This window comes from Sorex araneus, chromosome 2, assembly GCF_027595985.1.
Source record: "Sorex araneus isolate mSorAra2 chromosome 2, mSorAra2.pri, whole genome shotgun sequence".
In the NCBI taxonomy this organism is placed as follows: Eukaryota; Metazoa; Chordata; class Mammalia; order Eulipotyphla; family Soricidae; genus Sorex; species Sorex araneus.
The window spans coordinates 229,705,917-229,726,914 of NC_073303.1; the positions used below are offsets into that span (position 1 = coordinate 229,705,917).

The window sequence follows — 20,998 nt, forward strand, 5'->3', positions numbered from 1 at the left end:
TCACTTCTATTTGAAGCCTTTCTTCATATTTTGATAGCCATACTTATACGAGATAAAACTTAAAGAAAGGGAAAAAGCAACAAAAGACTTAACTTCCTGAGTGAAGCTCCTATTACACAATAGATTATTGAAATGGAGACTTCCAGGCTTGCTTAACACATGTTTGTGAACTTTGACAACAAAATATTTGGAGATTTTGCAACCAATTGAATCTTTCTTGCAACTTTTAAAATTATTTATTGATTGATTGGTTGATTTTTGGACCACACCTAGTTATGCTCTGGGCCTGCTCCTGGCTCTGCCTCAGGGATCATTCCTGTTGGAGTTGGGAGACTATTTGTGGTGCCAGGGATCAGATCCAGGTCAGCTGCGTGCAAGGCAAAATGTTCTACCCACTGTACTGTCACTCTGGCCCCTCTTGCAACTTCACGCGGCCCACCCAGGTTTGATCAAACCTCAGACTTGCAAGATAAGTGACTTATCTTCTGTACCATCTCTCTGTTCCCAAGCAGTTGATAGTTAATAGTTTGAACCAGGTCCAATGGAAGTAATCTTCTTTTCAATGCCACTTCAGTTGTTTGAAAGCCAGAGAGAAAGCTCCATGGACTGAGCACATGCTTTTATTTATTTTTTTTCCTTTTTGGGTCACACCCAGCGATGCTCAGGGGTTACTCCTGGCTTTGCACTCAGGAATTGCTCCTGGCAGTACTTGGGGGACCATATGGGATGCCGGGTATCGAACTCGGGTTGGCTGCGTGCAAGGCAAACACCCTACCCGCTGTGCTATCGCTCCGGCCCCGAGCACATGCTTTTGTATGCCCGGACAGCCAGGCCTGCTGGGACTGACTTCCGAGTGGTCCTGAGCACTGCTCGGTACGATCCAAAAACAAACAATACCCCCAAAATTAAAAACAGAAACAAGGCCTCTGGCATGAGGTCAAGAAGGGGTGAGGTTTTTAAATCACATGGGCATAACTGATAAAGGAGTATAAAGGACCAGAGACCAGAGTTCATTAAATCAGAGGAGTTATAGCAACCACTACTCAGGTTCAAGACTCACAGTAATCAACATTTTTGTATGTCCATCACCTGGAGAATCTATTTAGAGTAAAACATAATAGGAAGAAGTTGTGAGGAAAATTAAACAACTGGAGAAAAAAACATCCTTGAACAGAAGAATCAGCTCCAGAAATGTATATATACGTAATATATCTATAATATATATAATATATCACTGTATCACTGTCATCCCTTTGTTTGTCGATTTAGTCGAGCGGGGAGAACAAAAACAAAACTTTTTCTTAAAAAAGACACTCTAGGCCCCCAAATAGAAACAAACAAAAAGCATTTAGGATCTATTCAATTTTATATACTAGTAAAAAATTCCATTATTATCTGACCCTTTCAAGTGGCTTATAACTTGTTTCCAGACGATAGAGCTTTTTGTTTTGCTTTTGTTTTAGGGCTATACCTGGCAGTGCCTTGGGTAACTGCTGGGGGTGCTGGGATATGAGATGTGTGGAACCAAACCTGGATCAGGGTGCACAAAGCAAACTACTATCACTATACTGTCACTCTGGACCCTTGAGCCTTTATTTTTTGTTTTTTGGGGCCATACCCTGTGGTGCTCAGTGTTTACTCCTGCCCTACACTCAGGGATCACTCCCGGCAGGACTTGGGGACCAGACAGAGTGCCAGGAATCAAACCTAGGTCAGCTGCCTGCAAGGCAAGTGACCTACCCGCTATACTGTCGCTTCATCCCCACCTCTTGAGAGTTTATAGCACAATTATTAATATTGTTTACTAAGTTAAGGATTTTTTTATTCTCCTTCTCTTTAGCCTTTACCAGCACAGGCTTTGACCGTCATACTTCTCCAGTATTCAGCCCTGCTAACCCAGAGAGCTCAGTAGAAGACTGCTTGGCTCATCTTGGAGAAAAGGTGTTACAGGAACTGAAGGACCCTCTACAGAAAGCCGTGCAGAAGCTCCTCGACCAGTGAGTTACATTGCTGAGTGAGAGAGTTTGTCCCTACGGAATTGTGGATTTTATCAATGTCACTTTTTCTGTTTGTTTGGTTTTTGGGCCACATCCGGTGGTACTTCGGGCGTACTCTTGGCTCTGTGCTCAGGAACTGCTCTTGACAGTGTTCAGGGGACCACATGGGGTGCTGCATGCAAACTTGGGTTGACTGTGTGTAAGGCAAGCACCTCACCCACTGTTGTCTCTCCAGCCCCAGGTGTCACTGTTTTTCTCAGTATACTTTTTTGACTTTTCCTTTTGCTTCCCCAGAGTACTTTTTTCTTTTTTTTTAAAGAAAGGGAAAGCAAAAGGTCTTGCGTTTCAAGTTGTGTTTTTCCTTCAATACAATTGCTTGCTTGTCTCTGTTGCTTGCTTTTTCCACTTGGAGAAGCCGTGTACATGTATACTCTTGGACATTTACTTCTTCTCTTTCTCAGAGAGAGAGGGAAGAAGGGAGGGAGGAAAGGATGGAAGAAGGAAAAAAGGGGGGAGGGAGAGGGAGAAGGAGAGAGGGAGAGGCCTTATACATGCAAGGCAAGTGCTCTATCATTGAGCCAGATCAGATCCCATACTCTTTATTTGTGGAGGTTTTTTTCCCCCCCTTTTGTGCCACACTCAGCAATGCCCTGGGGATCAGGGGTTACTCCTGGTTCTGCACTAAGGAATTGCTTTTTGTGATGCTCGGGGGAACCATATGGGATGCTGGGGATTGATTGAACCCAAGTTGGCCTACATACAAAGTAAACACCCACTGTACTATTGTTCCAGCCCCCTTTATTTGTGTTTTCAGTAAGAATTTTTCTTGCATCAAAGCGGTGATTTAAGTATTCCAACATGAATTCCGTTTGTATGGACTCTGTGAATTGTGTGATTTTCAAAAATGCTTTTACTGAGCTATAAATTTTTACTCGATATGCCAAAACCAGTAACAATGACGGTCCTCATTCCCCTGGTCCTGAAAGAGTTCCCAATACACTGCTGGGCTACAATAGCATGTGACAGAGACGAATGGAGACATTACTGACGCCTGCTCGAGCAAATCGATGAACAGGATGATAGTGATACAGTGATAAATTTGTCTTGAGCACTCTCTTCCATGTGTATTTACCATTTCATATTTCCTTTTTACTTTTTTTTTTTTTTTTTTTGCTTTTTGGGTCACACCTGGCGATGCACAGGGGTCACTCCTGGCTCTTCACTCAGGAATTACTTATGGCGGTGCTCAGGGGACCATATGGGATGCTGGGAATCGAACCTGGGTCGGCCGCATGCAAGGCAAATGCCCTACCTGCTGTGCTATCGCTCCAGTCCCTCCTTTTTACATTTTTGTGTGGGGCATCCTCGGCATAGCTCAGGGACCTAGGGGCCGCTTCCAGCTTTACTCAGTCAACTGGGCTGCTCAGACCCCAGGGTGATGGGGATCACCAGGACCATTCTGGAAGTACTGGGGCCTTGAGTACTCTACCCAGAGGTATTTGAAGATCCATGAAGTGCTAGGGTTCAAACTGGGTTGTAGCACATGCAGAGAGCCTGCAAAAATATTTCTCCGTCATGAAACAACTTCCATTTTCTTTTCTCCTTTTTTTTCTAATGTTTTTTTGGGCCACACCCAGCGGTGTTCAGGACTTATTCCTGGTTCTCTACTCAGGGATCACTACTAGCCAGGCTTAGGGGACCATGTGGGATGCTTGAGATTGAACTTGGGTTAGCCATGTGCCAAGGCAAATGCCCTGCCTGCTATGCACTCTGACCCTACTTTCATTTTCTTATAGTGAGAATTTCTCCTGGTTATGATTCTGTTGAAGCTAAAAACAAGAAGCTAGTTATAGTGAGAGTATGTTACTCTCCGGCAATCGTGACCCCGCCCAGCGACCCCCGGGACACTCTCCCAAAGGCTCCCGGGCAACGGGGACTCCCCTGGAACCCCCCACCCCCCTGCGCTGCATGGACACCTCTCTGCTCCTCTGTAATGCCTGAACTGTTCATCAGGTACTCTCAGATGATCGTGACCCCGCCCACCCCCATCTACCCAGCTCTGTGCCCCAAGAGATTACTGGGGGTGTGGCCTGTATTTCAGGGGGCGTGACCACAAAAGGGGCATGGCCACTCACTGGAGCGGCCTTGGCTGCAGTTGTAATTTTCCTTTCGTTATACTGTCTATAACCTATTTCTTCGAAAATCACCCTGGCCATCTCAATTATTCTTTGCCAAGTAGTCCTTTAGCTGACTTGAACTTCACAAAAGCTGTCAGTGAACAATAGAATCTGCACAAACTCCTCATCCAAACAGCATAGCCTTAAGTCATCACTGGAGGCCCCACACAAACCAAGAGGAGCTCCTAGGAAGTATTTTAGAATTGGAACAAGGCTATCATCATCAACTTAGCACAAACAGAATCCCCCCTGCAGAAAGAGGGAACAGGGATAGACGACTAGAAGGTTCCAACTCTAGACTTCCATAACAATATGAAGAAACAGTGAAAATCCCCTCCATGAAGAGAAGATGAAGAAAAGATTCCAGAAATCTCCACAGGGTCTACCCAAATACAGGACCTCTTAGAAAAAGAATTCAGAGAGGAAATCTTGAAGAGGGTCGATGTACTCAAAGCAACCATGGAACAGACATCCAAAAAATTAAGGGAGGAGATGAATGATGCTTTGGAACAGTCAACCAAGAAAATGCAGGAAGAAATGAGATCAGAAATTTCAAAGCTACGAACAGAAGTCACACAAATAAAGGATTCAGTAGATGAATTAAAAATCACAGTAGGTGCCCTCAACAGTAGAATGACTACAGCTGAAGACAAAATCAGTGAGCTTGAAGATGAGCTGCAGAAAGCTTACAGACAACAACAAATAATGGCAAAAGACCTCAAAATGGCTATAGAGCGAATCAGAGTCCTCGAGGATGACTTCAGGAGGAACAACATAAGAATCATTGGAGTACCAGAAGCACAGGGAAGTAACCCCAATGAAAAAAACACAGTCAAAGACATCGTTGCTAAGAAATTCCCAGAGCTGGAGAAGGCAGGCATCCAGATCCAAGGAGTCCGAAGAGTACCAGCAAAAAGAGACCCGAATAAAAAGACTCCAAGGCATATCATAGTCAGAATGACGGAGGCTGTGGATAGAGATGCAATTCTGCAAGCAGCACGGTCAAAGAAGGAAATCACATACAAAGGAGCACCCCTCAGATTTATAGCAGACCTATCAAAGGAAACCCTTCGAGCCCGAAGACAATGGTGGGACATAGTGAAAAAACTCAACGAAATGAACACCTCACCAAGAATACTTTATCCGGCTAAACACTCACTCAAACTCGAAGAAACCATACACTATTTCTCGGGTAAACAACACGTCAGGAACTTCATAGACTCAAAACCAAACTTAAAAGAAGGACTAAAGGGGCTATTTTAAGTCAAGGAAGAACCCCACAAGAACAACCAACCCCACAAAAAGATGACACAAAACCCCATGACAATAATCTCTCTCGGGCTGGAGTGATAGCACAGCTGGTAGGGCGTTTGCCTTGCACGCGGCCGACACAGGTTCAATCCCCAGCATCCCATATGGTCCCCTGAGCACCGCCAGGAGTAATTCCTGAGTGCAGAGCCAGGAGTAACCCCTGTGTATCGCCAGGTGTGACCCAAAAAGCAAAAAAAAAAAATAATAAAATAATCTCTCTCAATGTCAATGGCCTAAATGCACCAATTAAGAGACACAGATTGGCAAAATGGATTCAGAAACTGAACCCAATATTCTGCTGCCTACAAGAAACACATTTATACAGTCAGAGCAAACACAGGCTCAAAGGGTGGAAAACAATCCTGCAAGCAAACAACTCCCTCAAAGAAGCTGGGGTGGCAATACTAGTATCTGACAACATAGATTTCAGGTTGAAAAAGATTAGAAGGAACAGAGAAGGTCACTTCCTACTTATCAAGGGGTATGTGCAACAGGAAGAAATCACGCTCTTGAACGTATATGCACCTAATGGGAGACCGGCTAAATACTTAAAAAACTCCTAACAGACTTTAAGGAAGACATCACTAACAGCACAATAGTAGTCGGAGACTTCAACACTGCCTTATTACCTCTGGATAGATCGACAAGAACAAAACTCAGCAAGGAAACACGGACTCAGAAGGAAGAAATAGAAGAGAGAGGCTAATAGACCTATACAGGGCTTTACACCCCAAAAAGAAAGAATACACATTCTTTTCCAGTACACACGGAACATTTTCCAAAATAGACCATGTACTGGGCCACAAAACATACCTCAAAAAATCAGGAAAATAGAAATTGTATCAACTATCTTCTCAGACCACGATGTGCTGAAGATAGAAGCTAATCACACAGACGCAAAGAATCAAAACAAACTACTGGAAATTAAACAGCGCAGTGTTGAACAGTGAGTGGGTCAGGAAGGAAATCAAGGAAGAAATCAAGAGATACCTCGAAACAAATGAGAATGAAGACACGAGCTACCAAAACCTATGGGACACAGCTAAAGCTGTGTAAAGGGGAAAATTTATAGCTCTGCAAGCATTCCTTAGGAAGGAAGAAGGGCCTACATAGATAGCTTGACTTCACAGCTCAAGGCCTTAGAAAAGGACCAGAAAAAGGAACCCAAACCATACCAAAGGAAAGAAATAATAAAAATTAGAGCAGAAATTAACGACATGGAAACCCAGAAAACAATTCGAAAGGTCAATGAAACCAAGAGCTGGTTCTTTGAGAAAATAAACAAGATTGATAAACCACTAGCAAGACTCACAAAGAAAGAGAGAAAACCCTAATAAACCGAATCAGGAATGAAAAGGGGGACATCACAACAGAAACCAACGAAATTCAAAAGATCGTCAGAGACTACTTCGAAAGTCTATATGCCACGAAACGTGAGAACCTAAAAGAAATGGATGAATTTCTTGATTCCTACAATCAAGAGGGAGATTGGTTCAATCTCCCAAGACTGAACCAAGAAGACTTGGAATACCTAAATAAATACATTAATATCAAGGAAACTGAAACCAATAAAAAATCTCCCCAAAATCAAAAGCCCAGGTCCAGATGGATTCACTGGCAAATTCTTCCAAACATTTAAAGACCTGTTGCCAGTTCTCCTCAAGCTTTTCCAGGAAATTGAAAAAACAGGAACTCTCCCAAACAGTTTCTATGAAGCACACATCTCCTTAATACCAAAAGCAAACAAAGACACCACTAAGAAAGAAAATTATAGACCAATATCCCTGATGAACACCGATGCGAAGATCCTCAACAGAATACTAGCAAATAGAATCCAACAACTTATCCAAAAGATCATACACCATGACCAAGTGGGTTTCATCCCAGGGATGCAAGGATGGTTTAACATTCAGAAATCAATCGACATAATCCATCATATCAACAAAAGTAAAGATAAAAACCATATGGTCATATCAATTGATGCAGAGAAAGCATTTAACAAGATCCAACATCCATTCATGATGAAAACCCTCACCAAAATAGGTTTTAGAGGAACTTTCCTCAAGATAGTCGAAGCCATCTACCACAAACCTATGGCAAGCATTATCCTCAATGGGGAAAAACTGAGGGACTTCCCTCTAAAATCAGGAATGAGACAAGGGTGCCCACTGTCACCACTTCTCTTCAATATAGTACTGGAAGTACTGGATAGCTGTTAGACAAGAAAAAGAGATTAAGGGCATCCAGATAGGAAAGGAAGAAATCAAACTCTCACTTTTCGCAGATGATATGATACTATATCTAGAGAAGCCTAAAGCCTCTACTAAGAAACTGTTGGAAGCAATAGACTTATACAGTAAAGTTGCAGGCTATAAAATCAATACTCAAAAATCCATGGCCTTCTTATACGCAAACAATGAGACAGAGGAAAGGGACATGAAAAAAGCAATCCCATTCACCCCAGAAAATCATGTACCTCGGAATCAGCCTAACCAAGGAAGTAAAAGACCTCTACAAAGAAATCTATAAAATGCTACTCCATTAAATAAAAGAGGAAATGGAAACATAATCCCTGCTCCTGGATAGGGAGAAGTCAGCATTGTCAAAATGGCAATACTCCCCAAAGCATTATACAGATTCAGCGCGATCCCTATAAGGATACCCATGACATTCTTCAAAGAAATGGATCAGGCAATCCTAAAATTTATATGGGACAACAAACGCCCACGGATAGCTAAAACAATTCTTGGGATAAAGACGATGGGAGGCATCACCCTCCCCAACCTTAAACTTTACTACAAAGCGGTAACAATTAAAACAGCATGGTACTGGAACAAAGGCAGAGCAACAGATAATGGAACAGGGTGAAATTTCCCTACACACAATCCCAAATGTATGATCATCTAATCTTTGGTAAGGGAGCAAGAGATGTGAAGTGGAACAAGGAAAGCCTCTTTAGCAAGTGGTGCTGGCACAACTGGACAACCACATGCAAAACCTGACACCAAGCACAAAAGTCAGATCAAAATGGATTAAAGACCTCAGCATCAGACCAGACTCCATTAGATACACTGAAGGCAAAGTTGGCAAAACCCTCCACAATATCGAAGCTAAAGATATCTTCAAAGATGACACACCACTGGCCAAGCAAGTGGAAACAGATAAACAAATTTGACTCTCTTAACTAAGAAGCTTCTGCACCTCAAAAGAAATAAGGGCTAAAATACAAAGACAATCTACAGAATGGGAAAGGATATTCACCCAATACCCATCTGATAAGGGGTTTATATCAAGGGTATATAAGGCACTGGTTGAACTCTACAAGAAGAAAACATCCAACCCCATCAGAAAATGGGGCGAAGAAATGAACAGAAACTTTCCCAAGGAAGAGATACGAATGGCCAAAAGGTACATAAAAAAGTGCTCTACATCACTAATCATCAGGGAGATGCAGATCAAAACAACCATGAGATACCACCTCACACCACAGAGACTGACATACATCCAAAAGAACAAAAGCAACCACTGTTGGAGAGGATGTGGGGAGAAAGGGACCCTTCTACACTGCTGGTGGGAATGCTGACTGGTTCAGCCCTTTTGGAAAACAATATGGACACTTCTCAAAAAATTAGAAATTGAGCTCCCATTTGACCCAGCATTACCACTGCTGGGAATATATCCCGGAGAAGCAAAAAAGTATAGTCGAAATGATATCTGCACTTATATGTTCATCGTAGCACTGTTTACAATAGCCAGAATCTGGAAAAATCCCGAGTGCCCTAGAACAGATGACTGGTTAAAGAAACTTTGGTACATCTATACAATGGAATACTATGCAGCTGTTAGAAAAAATGAACTCATGAACTTTGCATATAAGTGGATCAACATGGTATCATGCTAAGTGAAATGAGTCAGAAAGAGAGAGACATAGAAAGATTGCACTCATCTGTGGAATATAAGATAACGAGTAGGAGACAAACACCCAAGAATAGTAGAAATAAGTATCAGACAGTTGACTCCATGTCTTGGAAGCTGGCCTCACATTCTGGGGAAAAGGCAGCTCAGATAGAGAAGGGAACACCAAGTAAAATGTGGTTGGAGGCCACGTGGAGGAAGGGTGAGTGTGCTAAGGGTGAGTGTGCTGAAAGTAGACTAGAGACTTAACACGATGGCCACTCAACACCCCTATTGCAAACCACAACACCCAATTGGAGATAGAGAACAAAAGGGAATACCTGCCACAGTGGCAGGGTGGTATGGGGGGAGATGGGATTGGGAGGTGGGAGGGATGCTGGGTTTATTGGTGGTGGAGAATGGGCACTGGTGAAGGGATGGGTTCTCGAACATTGTATGAGGGAAACACGAGCACGAAAATGCATAAATCTTTAACTGTACCCTCACGGTGATTCACTAATTAAAAAAGAAATAAATTTAAAATAAAAAATATGTTAGAATAAAATATGTAGCACTGTAGCACTGCCATCCTGTTGTTCATAGATTTGCTCGAGCGGGCACCAGTAACATCTCCATTGTGAGGCTTGTTGTTAATGTTTTTGGTATATTGAATACGCCACAGGTAGCTTACCATTTATTGTAAGTGTTAGATTATTTCCCCTAATTCTCTGAAAATTGTGAGGAACTGTCATAAATTTGAATAAAGTATTTGTTTTGGTGACAGGCATCTAGAATAGCATGAATTCTTGGGTTGAAGTGGTAGTATAGCAAGCGAGTAGGATGCTTGCCTTGCAAGCAACCAACTGGAATTTGTTCCCGGCATCCACATGACCCCCTAACTGCTGAGTACAGAACCAGGAGTAAGACCAGATCACTGCTGGGTGTGGCCCCCAAACAAACAAAAAGAAATAAAAAAGAAATATAAAATAGCATGATATATTTAAACGTAGTATTCTGTGCATTTAAACATCGGCTGTGCTCAAGGCTCACTCCTGGTAGTGCTCAGGATACCTTATGTGGTAGTAGAAATAGAACCCAGGTTGGCCTTTTGCAGATTAAGCACTGCTTTACTTTTCCAGCCCTGCTGTATAAATATTTTAGGGTTTTGGATTTTGGGTTCAACCCAGCAGTGTTCAAGGGCTATTCTGGGTTCTATGATCAGGGTTGCCATCAGCATGCTTATGAAACCGTGTAGTGCCAGGGATCAGAGCATATACTGAGCTGTTGAGTTTATCTCTCCAGCCCCTGCATATATAAATTTGTTGTCACAAATGTCCTACCCACAGTACTATTTCCTCAGCCCCTGAAATCTCTTTTTGAGGGGGTTGGAGAGACACACACAGTGGTACTCAAGGCTTATTTCTGGCTGTGTGTTCAGAAAGGACTGCTGGAAGTAACCATGTGTGGTGCCAGGGATCAAACCAGGGCTGTCTGTGTGCGAGGTTAGTGTCTTACCTCCAGTACTGTTCTCCAGCTTCTGCAGTGTATCTTGTTTTATACGGGGCAAACCCAAGTTCAGTTCCTGAGCACCACCAGGAGTGATCCCCGAATACAGAGCTGAAGTAAATAAAGCCTTGCACACTGCCAGGCATGACCCCAAAAAAACAGAACAGAGGAATTAATGTTATCTAGGAATGTGGCATTGTTATTAAATAATTGTGTGTTTAAAGTAAGATGAAAGAATGGGGGGAAAAAAGAAAAAATGCAAAGTGAAAATGCCCCCTTCACTTAAAAAAAAATTAGAAACCAAATTGTCAAAGTAATGCAATTAAATTCTTACTTTCACAAAATCATTATTAAGGTTTTACAGTTTATTAGAAGACAGTATTGTGCTTAAGGAGAATTAAGTCTATTACTGCATATTTTTTGATGATATGAACCAATGTTAAAACAGGTTTGGGGATAGCTTAAATGCTGGAGAAATGCCTTTCGTGTGTGAGACCCTGAGCTCAAGCCCTACAACTGTCTCGCACTCTATAACCCCTCAGCATTGTCAGTGGCTGAAGCGTCACTGGGTGGGGCACTGATGACCCTCAGTACCACCTCAGTGGCTTTGGTGTCCTTCAAGCACTGCACCACTGGCTAACACTAAACCATCAGGCCTGTATTGCTGTGAGTGACCCCTTCCTATTAAAACAAAAAAGATAGGAAAGAATGAAGTGAAAACAATATTTGAAGTATATACAGAAAAACCTTATGTAAGTGTTGAGGGCCAGGCTTAAAGGGCCAGAGCACATACTTTGCATGCAGCTTTGATCCTTGTATCACATGTTCTGCCGATCACCTCAAAGAGTAGTACCTCTTGAACATCACTGGATGTGGGCCCGCTCAACTCCCTGCCCCTCCCAAATGGTGAGAGAAGATTATGGGTCTAAGTAAAGCTTAAATAGGAAATTTGGATTTACAGCAGAAGCTTACAAAGTGTTAGGAACCCTGAGTAGGTGTCAAAAGGTACCAAATAAGCTGAATGTATAGGGCTCATTAGGGTCCCTCCACTCTTTAGCCAGAGCAGCCAAATTTTCATACATTTGTATATCTATATATTGTCACAAAGCTGTTTGAACTTGGAACAAAATAACAGAAGTGTAGGCAAAAAGATTTGCTCCCAATTTTCAAGTGTGACCCCAAGACAAAAACAAAAAGAAAAACTTTAAAAAGGTTAGCTAAAGTTTACCTTTCACAGGGCACTGGAGCAATAGCACAGTGGGTAGAACATTTGCCTTGCATGTGGCTGACCCGGGTTCGAGTCCCAGCATCCCATATGGTCCCTTGAGTGTCACAAGGGGTGATTCCTGAGTGCATGAGCCAGGAGTAACCCCTGTGCATTGCCAGGTGTGACCCAAAAACAAACAAACAAAAAAACAAAAATAATAAAGTTTACCTTTCATGCTTATAAGTACTTTCTTTGAATCTAGGTTGTGATTCAGAGTAATAATGACACTGCCATCAGAGCTATTAGTCTCCTCAAACAAATACATATACATGGGTTGGACCTTTCATAGCATTAAATAAAATCTTTCCCTTAATTTCTTATAATTACACCTTGATTCATGCAACAAAAATGCATTATTAATGGTTTTGAAGATATAGCTTAGGGAATGATTTTTTTTAAAATTCTAAAATCAGTAGCTTGGTTTTATAGTCTCTGGATGTTGGCCATTGATGGGATTACACGGCACTGGGGCCAGTTTCTGGATGTGACCGCCTTAGCTACTGAAAAATGGGGTATCTGGGTGGAAGAGGCCCAGTCCTGATCCGAGCAGGTTTGGAGATCTCAGCTTCAGATCCTGCACACCTGGGTTCCTCTGCCCGTTCCTTCATGCATGAGGCTCATCTGAACGTGGGGAGAGAGGCCTTTAGCATGGCTGTGGCTGGGTTCCAGAGGTCTTCGGCTGCTGGGGCTCTGCTCGGGGCCAGGAGGAAAATTCAACCCACCCTCTCTGAGGGGCCCCGGTGAAGACAGCCATGCAAAGGAGCAAGAGACTCTTACAGTCTAGTTCTCCCTCTTGGAGAACCTGGCAAGCTACTGAGAGTTTTCTGCCCACCTTGAAGAGCCTCGCAAACTCCCTATGGTGTATTCATATGCCAAAACCAGTAACAATGATGGGTCTCATTCCCCTGACCCTGAAAGAGCCTCCAGTGGGGCACAGTTGGGAAGGACGAGTAGAGAGAGGCTTCTAAAATCTCAGGGCTAGGACAAATGGAGATGTTACTGAGACTGCTCAAGAAAATTGACGATCTATGGGATGATGATGATGATATGTTACTGAGACTGCTCAAGAAAATCCATGATCTACGGGATGATGTTGATGATGATGATGATGATGATGATGTTGATGATTTTATATGAACTTACCTAAAAGGATAGCTGTATGATCAGAACTGTTTTTTGAAATATTTAGACAAGCCCTGTTTAAAAGATAAAATGCAAAAACATGGTCCTTTAAATTCTCTAGCAACTACATAAAGTTGAATTTTAAAATTTAATAATAACCCTGTCATGCAACAATACTTTTCATATATATGCAATATATATATGCAATTTTCATGTATGCAATATAAAATTATTAATAAAATATTTTGTTAAGTCTGAAATTCAGTGTATATTTTACACTTTTACACATTGGGTTTTTAAAAAATTTTTGTAAATTTTGGTTTTGATTTTTGGGACCCACCCAGCAGTGCTCAAGACTTACTTCTGGCTCTAGGCTTAGGGATCACTCTGGACCTGGACATATACATCTGCCAGTATCAAATTGAAGTTGGCTATGTGCAAGGCAGACAACCTTTCTGCAAGGTTGGCTATGTGCAAGGCAAACACCTTTTTGTTATGCTATTGCTTCAGCCCCAACTAGTCACATTTATTTATTTATTTATTTAATTTTATTTATTTTTTATTGAATGACCATGTGGAAAGTTACAAAGTTCTCAGGTTTATGTCTCAGTTATACAATGCTCAACACCCATCCCTTCACCTGTGCCCATATTCCACCACCAAAGACCCCAGTATACCTCCCACCCCCCGCCCCCCACCCCCCATCCCTGCCTGCTTAGTTGATAAATTTCACTTCATTTTCACTTTACCTTGATTACATTCCATATTTCAACACAACATTCACTATTGTTGGAGTTTTCCCCCAAGAAAGGCAGCCCTACTGCCCATGCAGCATTTGATAATTAGTTTCCCATTGCTGAAACTGGAGAGATATGAAGTCCCGTTGTTTCAAGTACATAGTTTTTCCCCCCTCCTTCCCGCGCCACCAAGTTCGTGCCTGCTTAATGAATAGTCCTCATCTTATGGCTGACACCACGCCGCCCTACGAGAAAAAAGGATATTTCCAGTCCTCTGCCGGCGTGGGGCTATGGCTTAGTTCAGTCTAGAGACATGGTTACAAGTAGTTTCTGGAACCGGAAGTCTAGTTAGGCTCGGGGTTCTGGTTGATCAGCAACATCGCGGCCACTCAAAAGTGTGGCCACCCGGGTCGAGTCTCGGCGGAGCATGCGCTGGTATCGGCCCGAGACTTCCCAAGCGTCCCGCTGTTCCAAGTATATAGGTTTTTTTTTTTCCCCTCCCATTCCCTCGCCTCTAACTTAGTGCCTGCTTAATAGACTTCATAATATGGTGGACACCACACCGCGTTTCTCCCAGAAAAGGGAAAAGAATCGAGAAAGAAGGATATTTCCTCACCTCGACCCGTGTAGTCACATTTAAAATGCTCATTACAGACGAAAATAAAAAGAAAACAAAAGAAAAAAAAAAGAAACAAAAAAAAAATAAAATAAAATGCTCATTACGGGCCAGAACAATAGTGCAGTGGGCGGGGGCTTGTTTGTTGGTGGTTGATCGGGCTCAGCCCCCAAGCATCACCAGGAGTGATCCCTGAGCTCAGAGTCAGGAGTAAGTTCTGTGCACCAGTGGGTGTGGCCCACCGCCCTCCTTCTCACCAAAAAAGCTCATTACCCACATGTGATATCTAGCTATACATTATTAAAAAATGTGTTAAGATCCTAACTTAAAATAGAAGTAATGTGAGGGGTTGGAGGTAGGGTGCTTGTTTGTCATGCAGCTGACCTGGGTTTGATGCCCATCACCTCATATGTTCCCCTAAGCCCTGCTCAGAGTGATCCCAGAGCCCAGAGACAAGAGTTTCCCCTGAACACCACTGAGCTAAACTGAAACAGAGAAATAGCAGTGTGGACCTTAGAACCAGATCTTATTGGAAGTACATTCCTGTATTGGCTGTTTGTCAGCTATTTGAAATAGTCTCTTAGTATTCTGAGCTTTGTTTCCTAATGCATAACATGATGTGTAAATTATATAAAAATGTAGGCCCTAATAAATGATATTGTTGGATATTCATAGAATGGAGAGATAATAGACCAGAGTAGTTAGAACAGAAAATGCTCTTTGGAATGAGTTTTAAAATTCCCTGACAGAAGAGTCCTCTGTCTTTGTTTTTATTTATTTATTTTGTTTTTGGGGCCACACTGGGCTGTCATTGGGACTTTCTCCTGGCTCTGAGCCTCGGAATCCCTCATGGCAGGGCTCGGAGAGCTGTAGTGGGGATCAAACCTGGTTTGGCTACGTGCAGGGCAAGTGCCTTACTGGCTGTATTCTCTTTTTTTGATCCTATGTCAACTTCTTGCATATTTAATTTGAAAAGTTTCCAGTGATGTGACTTTTTAATTTTTAAATGTTTTGTATTTTTGTCTTTGAAAAAGTGTGTTTGAATTCAGATAATTTCGTAATTATTTGATCTTGTATTGATAAGCCAAGTATTTATTGTAAATTCAAAAACCTGTTAGGTGAACATCAAGGTATAATTAAATTTTTCATTATTGTTATGTTTTGTTTTTAACTGCCTTCCTAGATTGGTAGCATACATCTCAATCTCTACAGAATACTTAAAGACATTATACAGAACAATATATAGAATAATCTTTATTAGCTTAGCAAAATGTTCAACAGTAGTGACGTATATTTATTCATCTGAAAATTTAGAATTTTCCTTCTGATGACACAGACTTTTAAAAAACATCTCTGCAGGCCAGTGACGTATCAGTCATACCGGGAATGTACGTTGGAGACTGCAGTTCATGCCAGCGGCTGGAATAAGGTATTAACCAGATCAGCTGTTCTTTTACAAGGTTTTATTGTGCTATTGATAGAGACCAAATTGCTAGCATATTATAAGAGAAACTGTTAGAACTTCGTAAATATATATATTTTTTATTTTGGGGGCACATCTGGCAGTGCTCAGGGCTTATTCCTAGCTTTGCACTCAAGAATCATTGCTGGTGGTGCCTGGGGGACCGGATGGTATGCCAGGAATCCAACCCTTGGTATGCAAGGCAAGGATCTTCCCCTCTGTACTATCTCTCTGGCCCTAGGTATCTACTTTTTGGAACATGAAAGATGTAGTAGATTATTAGGGGAAAGTGGAATGTTTTCAGTTACATTAAGTAACATTCCAGGCCTTTGCAGTTGTTCTGATATTGTCCCTACTTAGACACTGAGAAAAAGAAAGACAAAATACTGGTACTAAATGGACAGTTTCGTTTTTAATAGTATAAATTACTGAAAAAAAATATGTAACATGTTCTGTGTAGCCTTATATTGCTCCTCTTAATCTTTTAGGGTTCTAGGCTGGGGATGCATTTCAGTGGTAGAATATTAGACTTTCATTTGAGCTTCTACCCACAGCTTTGATTCTTGTCACCTCCAAAAGGTGTTTTTATATTTAGTCATTTATTTTGTTTTTTGTGCCACACTGAATGGTGTTCATGGTTTCCTCCTGGCTCTGTGCTCAGGGATCACTTGTGGTAGTGCACAGGTACCATATGTGGTACTGAGATCAAACCCAGGTGGGCTGCATGTAAAGCAAGTGCTTTAACTTCTGTACTCTTGGCCCCGAAAGATGTTTTTAATTTATTCTGAGCTAAAATTTTATTAGACTGTCAGAAAGTGAACGCATATTTGTTGTTTTTTCAGACTTTGATCTATATTTTCTTATATGCCAATGTAATGTAAACATAAGCTCATTTTTTTCTGTTTGCGCTCTCTGCAGAAATATAATACTCAGTTATTACCTTGGCAGTTCTGTAACAGGAAATTAAATTTGATTTCATTTCCTCCATCATTCCTTTTCTAGTCATGAGAAGATCTTTTTATATTAACTACAAAAGAGATATATAGTTAACTGAAAATATTTAGTTTGTTTTAATATGCAGTATTTCTTGGAAGGCAAGAGACTTGAGTTTCTGCCATAAATTTTGATGACTTTTAGATATTATTTGGAATGACAATAATACTTTAATTTTTGAAGACTTATAGAACTTCAGACTTTCTGATTTTCATATAAAAACACATGATTTGAAGTACAAAAAGTACAGAAAGATGCGCATCTACAGTGTTTTTCCTGCCTTGGTTTTTGCTCAGTGGTAGACTGCATGCTTTGCATATTTGAGGCCCTGCACCAAATAAAGTTAAAATTATGAAAATTTATATAGGCAAACTATAAAAGATAACAGAGTCTGGAGCCATAGTACACTGAGTAAGGCACTTGCCTTGCATGCAGCTGAGTGGGCTTGGTACCCTATTTGTCCCTAAAGCCCACCAGGAGCCCCTAATCATAGAGCCAGGAGTAAGCCGTGAGTATTCAAACAACAAAAATTGAATCAGAGAGATGGTATCTACCTTGCATGCAGCTGACCAGGTTTGAACCGCTGGCATTCCATTGTTCTCATGAGCACTACTAGGAGTAAGCCCCAAGCATCACTGCGTGTGGTCCCCAAAAGTCTATTGAAGTAAAACATAAAATAAATAACCTTGTTCACATTTGTGTAGTTTTTCCTGTTCTTAGGCAACCTCTATTATCAGTTCTTTTTACCAGGGACAGGAAAGTATATAGTATACACACATCTATGTGTATGTATGGTTTTATGTGTTTCCTTACAACTAATACCATTATTGTATCTTATATATTTTACTTAGAGTAAATCTTAGTCATTTGGTAGTGAAAATATCTAATTGAAGAAAAATTAGGTGACTTTTGGGCTAGAGCCATAGTACAGCTGGTAGGGCACGTGTCTTATGCATGGCCACCCACACATGTCCCAACACCCCCCCATATGTTCCTTTTGGGTCCCACCGTGAGTTATCTGTAAGCACGGAGCCTGGGGTAAACCCTGGTTTGGGCCCTAGAATAAAACAAAAAAAATTAGGGCATAGTGGATTATGTGACTAAAATTTACTTATTTAAACTTTCTTGGGATGTTTCCAATTTCATGCTGTTATAATACCGCTTTAGTGAATTTTTTATGCAATATGTTGTTCTCAGTTTATTTAAAAATATATCTCTAAAATGTTTATTTAATAACATCTCTCTTTTTTTTTTTCTTTTTTGGGTCACACCTGGTGATGCACAGGGGTTACTCCTGGCTTTGCACTCAGGAATTACTCCTGGCAGTGCTCATATGGGATGCTGGGAATCGAACCCGGGTTGGCCGTGTGCAAGGCTGTGCTACTGCTGTGCTATCGCTACAGCTCCAATTGCTTTCTCTCTTTCACATATATGAGTCTTATTTCTTCCATTGAATTATTTCTACTACCCAGTAGTACAAAATCTACCATAGTCACAAAGATGCAGTATCTGTTAAAATTTTAGCAGCAGGGGCCAGAGCAATAGTACAGTTCGTAAGGAATCAAAGTGACCTGGTTTGATTCTCAGCACTCCTTATGTCCCCTGAGCTCACCAGGAATGATCCCTTAGCATTGAGCAAGAGCTTACTTTTGGTGTGAACCCAAAACAAAAACAAACAAAAATTTTATTAGGAACCAGTGGTTTATTTTCTTTAGTTATAATAAAAATGAAGTACTGTAATGATGGATACACTATACTGATGATGATTTTCTACCAATTGATGAGTACAAGATGAATTATAAAAATTTCAATTTGTATTTTTTTTACTTTCATTGTTCCATTGAAGATTTTGGTGCCCCTGGTTTTGCTACAGCAAATGCTTTTGGAGTTGACAAGACGTGGTCAAGAACCTTTGAGTGCATTGTTGCAGTTTGGTGTGACATATTTGGAGGATTGTGCAGCAGAATACATCATTCAGCAAGGTGGCTGGGTATGAATTGTAATTAAAAAAATAATCTTTTTATTAAAAATTAAGTCCCTCATTAAGGCATAAATATTGCTATTTTGATAGAATAGCAATCATACTGAAAATTATTAAATGGAAAGGATAGTCATACAGTTTAAACTAAGATTTTACTTACAGTAAGTGACTTTTAAAATGGTTTTTAATTTTGGAAACTTTATGTTAACGAAATTTTAGGTGGTAAGGAATAATAAAATGAACACGTATTTGCTGTTTCAGAGAACACAGCCAGTACTTTTGAATATCCTTATATACCTTTCCGATATTTGAATCTGCTTCATAAGAATAACTTCTACTTTGAACATTAATTGCTTTTAATTATGTATAATTTAATTATTGTTTAATACTACATATACATATAAGCCTAAATAATATGTTTTGAACTATATATAAATACTTTGATACTATATGTATATTTGTCTATAACATTTTTCCAATTTTTTGAGGGGGGAGCCAAAAATAAGTACAGCTGTGGCTTTGGGTCATACATAGCAGTGCTCAGAGATTTCACCTCATTCTTTGCTCTGGGATCACTCCTGGTGGTGGTAAGGGGATATGTAGTGCTGGGGATTGAACCTGGGGTGGCTACATGCAAGGAGAGCGCCTTCACTTCTCTATTATCTCTCTGGTTCTAAACTTGGTTTCCCTTGTGACCCCACCTCCCGCCTTCAGCACACACACTCTTGTTTTGAGATTCACTAGGTCACTGTTTTTCAGTACTCCTTTTATTAATACTTCTCATTGGATCCTATTTATACATTTTACCCCTAGTGATTTTTATTGGGTTTTTTTTTTTTGCTTTTTGGGTCATACCTGGCAATGCACAGGGGTTACTCCTGGCTCTGCACTCAGGAATCACCCCTGGCGGTGCTCAGAGAACTATATGGGATGCTGGGAATCGAACCCGAGTCGGCCGCATGCAAGGCAAATGCCCTACCTGCTGTGCTATTGCTCCAGCCCCCCCCCCAATGATTTTTTGCCTTCCCACTGTAAAACTTCTATTTTTCCAATGATCAATGACGCAGAAATACCATGGAATCATAGTACTATGGCCTAAGCTGTTTATGTACTATAACCTATTTTTTGTTTATTTGGGGGGCCACACCCTGAAGTGCTTGAGGGTTTCTGTAGTGCTGGAGAGTAAGCCCAGACCTTTTGCTTGCAAAGCATGCACTTTGCCCACTGAGTCTCTGGCCTCAGCTCAGTGCTTGATGTTATCAGGGAACTGTGCAGTTCTGGGGATTGAACTCAGCAGTGTTAGGAACCTTTAGAGGGTCACAACCATTGTAATGTTTAAGATTTTCCTTGCCTCCAAAAGCCAGTTTTCCTTTTTGGGGGAGTGGAGTGTTTGGGGCCACACTCAGCAGTGCTCAGGGGCTCTTCCTGGCTCTGTACTTGGGGGTTGCTCCCTAGCAGAAGTCAGGGGACTGTGCTCTGTTGGGGATCAAGCCAAGGTTGCCATTTGCAAGGCAAGTGCCTTCACTCCTGTGCTAGCTCTTGGACTGGACCCAGCTCAGTTTTTGTTTTCAAAATCATACCCTTTGAGGATGCATGCTCGAGTGTGTGGTTTGTATTTGGCATTCCCATGTGAAAATATATGACTATTTATGGTCTTATCAGTAAAGAGTTCCTCTTTTTGCTATTTCAAATTTTGTTGTATGAACTTTTTTGTTTTTGGTCCACACATAACTGTGCTTAGGGCTAAGTGCAGACCACTCAGGGATCAGGGGACCTGTGGGGTCTAGGAGATCAAACCTGGCTTCAGCTGTGTACAAGGCAGTTGCCTCACCTGCTATACTATCTCTCTGACCCCATTCTTTATTTTTTTTTTTTTCCTTTTTGGGCCATACCCGGCAGTGCTCAGGCTAAGACCTGGCTCTGTGCTCAGGGATC

General features: G+C 41.3%; 1 protein-coding gene across 5 annotated transcripts in view; it reads left to right on the forward strand.

Annotated features, from left to right (window-relative positions):
• The window catches only part of BCL2L13 (BCL2 like 13), a 99,069-nt gene that overhangs the window by 59,891 nt on the left and 18,180 nt on the right, over positions 1-20,998 (forward strand). For 4 of the 5 annotated variants that reach the window (XM_004616701.2, XM_055127881.1, XM_055127882.1 and 1 more), the window contains 3 exons: positions 1,841-1,997; positions 15,987-16,056; positions 18,929-19,072. In XM_004616701.2, the coding sequence (XP_004616758.2) occupies positions 1,841-1,997; positions 15,987-16,056; positions 18,929-19,072 (371 nt within the window). The remainder of the gene's footprint in view (positions 1-1,840; positions 1,998-15,986; positions 16,057-18,928; positions 19,073-20,998) is intronic. The other variant, XM_004616703.2, reaches the window with a different exon arrangement.